The sequence below is a fragment of the Trypanosoma conorhini genome, assembly GCF_003719485.1.
Source record: "Trypanosoma conorhini strain 025E chromosome Unknown Tco_14.4_contig_00811, whole genome shotgun sequence".
Taxonomy (NCBI): Eukaryota; Euglenozoa; class Kinetoplastea; order Trypanosomatida; family Trypanosomatidae; genus Trypanosoma; species Trypanosoma conorhini.
Window position 1 is genome coordinate 1 of NW_021704899.1, and position 5,676 is coordinate 5,676.

At 41.6% G+C, this 5,676-nt stretch overlaps 2 protein-coding genes across 2 annotated transcripts in view, besides 1 other annotated feature; both read left to right on the forward strand.

Moving 5' to 3' along the window:
* Positions 1 to 63: 63 nt before the first annotated feature.
* On the forward strand, positions 64 to 4,776 carry Tco025E_08550 (ADP-ribosylation factor guanine nucleotide-exchange factor 1(brefeldin A-inhibited); the record flags this gene model as incomplete). Its single annotated transcript, XM_029375397.1, has 1 exon — positions 64 to 4,776. The coding sequence occupies one exon, from the start codon at positions 64 to 66 to the stop codon at positions 4,774 to 4,776; it is 4,713 nt and encodes a 1,570-aa protein (XP_029224501.1).
* Positions 4,777 to 4,884: 108 nt separating this feature from the next.
* Positions 4,885 to 4,908: a microsatellite.
* Positions 4,909 to 5,235: 327 nt separating this feature from the next.
* The window catches only part of Tco025E_08551 (putative protein phosphatase 2C), a gene marked incomplete at both ends in the record, with an annotated part of 483 nt that continues 42 nt past the window's right edge, over positions 5,236 to 5,676 (forward strand). Inside the window, one exon of the mRNA XM_029375398.1 lies at positions 5,236 to 5,676. This exon is cut by the window's right edge and continues 42 nt beyond it. Coding sequence (XP_029224502.1) covers positions 5,236 to 5,676 — 441 coding nt within the window.

Sequence of the window (5,676 nt, forward strand, 5' to 3'; positions counted from 1 at the left end):
ACTTCTCCTAGAAATCAAGGAAATACTGTAGGGCGTATTACTGGACCTAATGAGACTTCTATAATGTTACTTACGGCTCTTGGTATTATTCTCCATTTAACTGTAAATGGGGGTCCCACGTTTAGGAATTCAACAGTGATCATTTCTACCGTGAAATCCACAGTTATTCCTTGTACCTTAACTACCGCATTATTGAAGGACGTGGATGCGTTTCGGCTATCAGTGAATGTTTTATTGACGTGCACAATGACCTTTGGACACTTAATGGTGAATGAGACTAAAACCATCTTTCGTCATCTGTTTTTTCGAGTATTGGAGTCGAAAACAAGCTCTTTGACACAAAAGTCTATTGTTGTGGAAGCATTTCGTCGTTATATTGAAGAACCACAAAATCTTATAGCATTGTTCTTAAACTACGACTGTAATACTTCTTCTCAAAGTGTTTACGAGCAGATGATTGCGTATTTGGCTGCCTTATCATTGCCTTTTCGTATGAAGACGAAGGACGTGATCGACCGTAATGAGGCCATCTCTGGAAGGATACTGTTGGATTTTTCTGTTCCAGAGTCGCTTCAACGAAGTGCTTTAACCACTCTTTTACTGGTTGTATATTCCAATCTTCAATGGATAGAACGATTTGAATGTGACCGAAACACATCTTTAGCAGATGCGTCATCTACCAATGATCAATCAGGGATATCAGAGTTTACTAAATCTTTGGATAAACGAGTGGAAAATCAAGGAGAAATGGCTTTTTCTTCTTCTGTTGAAAAGGGAGATGATTCATTTATTTATGCCCTTCGAGTAAAGGATGCATTTCGTAAGTTTACGTACCTTATGAATGACGTAAAAGACTCAAAGGCCGCTATTGATTTTTTAGCCAATGAGCCTCTGTTGATTCCAATTGTAAATGAGAAGGAAGAGTCAAAACGTGATGCATCTATGGAAGGCAATGAAGATACTGCTCCAAGTGGAGTATTGAAAGACACAGAAACACAATCGGATGCTTTTATTAAAACTTGTGGGAATTCGGAGGAAAAGTATGTGCCTAAAGCCGAATCGATTGCTCTCTTTTTAAAGGATAAGGAAGATTATATTGACAAATTGGTCCTTGGAGAATACTTTGCAAAAAGCTTTCGAGACTCTCACAGTCGCATGATTTTTGTGAAGTGGATTGAACAACATTCTTTTGCTGGTCTGACGCTTGATGCTGCACTTCGATTGTTTTTAGGAGGATTTAAACTTCTTGGCGAGGCTGAGGTTGTCGACAAAACAATGGAGATTTTTGCCGCACAGTATTGCAAGGAAAATCCTACAGCATTTCATTCTGCGAATACGGCCTTTATTTTGTCATTCTCGATTTGCATGTTGAATACTGACGCCCATAGCCCGCATGTGAAAAACAAGATGACCGTTGAAGAATTTATCCGCAATAATAGGGGTATTGACGAGGGAAATGATGTGGATTCAACTCTATTAAAGGAAATTTATGCACGCATTGTAGCTGATGAAATTAAGCTTCGCCCCTCAAAGTTTGTTCCATGTAAAACCTTTTCTGGGAGTATTTCCGGAAATAATTCTTCATCAAGTACCAAAATTTCCTCAGGTTTATTGGAGTCCATCCCTATCCTGAAACACTTTGCACCTGTTGCAAGGAGAATAACTGATACTGTTATGATACCTTTGGATGCTGCAGGAAATGTGCTTTTTAATACCCTGCGACGAAAGCAAGAGGAAATTTATCAAACTGAACTTCGTAATGCTTTAAAAGATGCTATAGAAGCATTGGATACTGCCAATGCTTTGAAGTCTAGTTTTGTGAAAGCCACAAGAATCGAGAATGCCATTCCAATGTGGGGGATAACTGTAGATTATGTAATGCGATGTCTTTTATGCGCTTTTGAAGACTTTTTCTTTATTGCAGAGAGCGCCGTCGTGCCTGCCAATGCACAAGGCTTCCATGATCTGACGCAAAGATATGTAGATGCACCCGAAAATCGCGAATATTTTGATCATCTTCTTCGAGGTGTGGTTAATACTATTCGTGTATGCTGTGATTTTGGAAATATTTCTCATGCGGAAGATCTTATTGAGCGTCTTTTTTCTCTTACCCAACTTTCAAAAGTTGTGGTTCTCTCTCAGTGCTCAATAGCTTGTGTGAGCATTTCAAATGGGATTTCAAAACCAAGGATGGAATTATTGGCGATAGTATTGAATTTGTTTCTTGTAAATGGTGCTTCATTAACTACAAGGGGTTGGTGCGTGGCTTATACTGGGGTTTCTATCTTAGACCTGATCTCCAATGGCTTGGAGGGGATTTGGAGAAGGCAGTGCCGGAAGCCTCTTTTAGGTGAAGGTGACAAGCCTCCTCCAGATACTTGGTTCGAAAATTTAGAAGATGTTCCTCCTTCGTTTGATAAAGGTTCAATACAAAAACGCATTGCCATTTTGGGAGCGTTAAGATGCTTTTCTTCTGTTGATGTGTGGCTAGAACGTTTATTTGATGCCACAGTGTATCCATCCCAAACACAAGTTTTTATGTCAAATGCACTGGTTACTGTATGTGAGAAGGAACTAAAATCATCACGAACATTTGCTCTCACTAAATTGTTGGATTTTTTGACAGTTTGTGCTTCATTTAGTTCGCGAATGCAGTGGAGAGATTTATGGACCAATGCCACCAATGTTTTTACTGTGGCTGGCACAATGACGTTTGATATTGCAAGTTCGTCTCTAGGAGGATTACGGATTATTGCACTTAGGTACCTTATGCGTGAAGAGCTTTTGAATTATTCGTTTCAAAAAGAGGTTCTTATGCCCTTTGAAGCCATTTTAATGGGTAATCAAGATGTCAATATTCGCCAAAAAGTGATTGAAGCGATATCAGAAATTGTAGAAGTTCGTGCCAGTCGTTTGGCCAGTGGATGGAATGTTGTGTTTTCCATTTTAAGCCATTGTGCAGTGATACCAGACGTGGTTAAATCAGCTTGGGATCTTTGTGAATCTGTTATTACTTTACATGTTGCCCTTATGAAAGATTGTTTCAGGGATTTAGTGTTCTGTTTGACATCGTTTGCGTGTAATAATGTGGACGAAGAGGTTGCCTTATTAAGTATTTCGTACCTGAGGGCATGTGGTCATTGGCTTCAGTTTGGGTTAGAACCTCCCCCTGAAGATGTACGGGATGCTAGTGCTGTATCTGAATGGGCAGGACGATTTAAAGATGCTGATAGTGAGGCAAATGCAGCACAGTTTATGGTGGGGTTACCACGGGTTACACTCTCGATGGTTTCTATCACTTCATATCAATGTTTGGAAAAGCCAAAAAGCCTTACAGTGAAAACAAATTATCATTTATGGATGTCATTATTAGAAGGAATGATTCCAATTATATTGGTTCATCCTTCTGTGAGAGTTAGAGCGCATGTTATATGTTCACTGTGGGCTTTGATTGACCAATATGCTGTAGCATTTGCCACAAATATACAAGAATCTCTTTTTACTGGCATTCTAAGACCTGTTTTGTCTAACCTTCTTATGCATGCCCCAGTTGATCAGGAAACTGTTATCGATCCTGTGGATTATAAACTATTGGCATTACTGAGTCTCAAAAGCATGTTTTTAGCTTGCCGTCGTCATTCGCATCTTTTAGAATTGGCCTGTGAAACATTTGTGACTATTTGCACGACAACTTTTTCATTGGAGCATGTGCAAGCAGGTCTTGTAGATGTGATATTGCGTATATGCGTGGATCTCGGCCCACGTGGATTTGCGACCCGCCTTAATTTGCCAGACACAACATCTGAACTCTGGGTAAGCAGGCTTATACATGAACTCCTTCAGGTTGGATACATTGATGTTATTCACTTCAGAAGAACATCAGGTTGGAAGGAATTACATCATTCCATAGCTACTACAACATTTGGTATAAATTTTGACCCCAATACAGAAGCAGGGACTCGCACTAGTGTTATCGATACGGTTCTCACTGCCCTACTAGACGGTGTCGTTGTTCAACTTTCCGCCACAATGAATCGTTGCAGTTCACAACAAGAATATTTGCTCTGTTTCAGGGCGATGCGACGATCCTACCTAGTGATAGCCTTATTTTCTTCGGTTGATTCCACTGGGAAAGTGTTCTCCCAACTACTTACTGGACTATCTTCTTCCTCCTCCTCGACAATTCCTGAGCAACAGCTGCTTATTCCTTACATATGCGTGCTTATCGAGTTTGTGTTTGTCTTGCGTTCAACGCCGCCAACACCGGAAGAAACTCAGGCATTGCAAGAGGCCATTAAAATAATCTGTCAAAGGATTCGAGAATCACGTGAGTTTTGTATTCAGAGCCAGTCTGAGCACATCAGTGCACTGGAGCATGATAATGCAAAGGGAGGGAGGCCGGTTGCTTTAAAAAACCACAGAGGGAGGTCATTTATCGACATATTTCGTTCTGGCAGAGCCTCTTTGTCTTGCCGGGCACAGCACGTTTCCAAAACCATTCCGGAGCGAGTTCTCAACGAATGGAGGTACCTGACACACACTCTCGGGTTAAGATATGTTTTCACTTTTGATGGAGTCACAGCAAATTGCACTACCCTTGAATACCTGCATGACCTTATACTATTACTCCCCAGTGAGTTGGAAGAAAAATTGGTTGAACCTTTCTTTTGCAGTTGTTGGGAGGAACTTGATGTGGGGATGTCTCTCATGGGGGTTTCTACTATATCGCAGACTCTTCTTGTCCTTGAGCGAAAGCGGGGTTTACTACATGCATAACGGTTGAATATAGGGGTAAGAAGAACACGTATGTAAGTCATGGAAGATACAAACTGTGTGGCAAGTGGATTGATTCAACCGGTCTCTAATTCAACGTGTTTGAATTCCTTTTAATTTTTTTTTTTTTTTTTTGTCAGTGTCAAATTCAAGCCCTTCCCTTTGAGCCCCCCTTTTTTATGAAAAGAAATTGCCTGCAATATTTAGTGCCCCTCCCATTTCTTTCTCCTTTTTTTTTTCTCCCCTTCCAGTAAAGACTTTGTATACGGAAAGAAATGTAACACTTCGCCCCTTTGGATGCGTTGCCGTTTTTTTTTTTTCGTCTTCGTCTTTGTCTAATTTTTTTCCAAATTCTTTTGGGTTCCTCTCTCAGCGTCACCGTTACTTAATTAGCAGAATTGTAGATATAACTAAAACCGCAACAACTGGGCAATACACCTCTTCACACGGTCACAGTGAAGCATGTTTGAGTATGGAGTGACGTCGGAGCAGGGCACCCGAAAGACAATGGAGGACCAGCACGCCATGGTCTCAGAGGCCATCCCTTTCTTTGCCGTGTATGACGGGCATGGTGGCACGCAATGCGCCGAGTTTCTCCGCGATGATTTGCACACATTAATTCTTAGTCACCCAGATGTCATGACGAATCCCGAGAAGGCGGTACGTGATGGGATAGCCAAGGCTGAGGCGGATTTTCTCACAAGATGTGCCAATGGCAAATGTGAGTCTGGCAGCACGTGTGCCGTCGCCATGATTGTGGACGACGCACTAGTGACGGGTAATGTTGGCGATACTGAGATAGTATTGTGTCGTGCGGGGTCTCCATTGGTGCTGTCAAAGAAGCACAGCTTGCATAGCAACGCGGCGGAGAGCGAGCGTGTCAAGGCCTGCGGCGGCAGGATC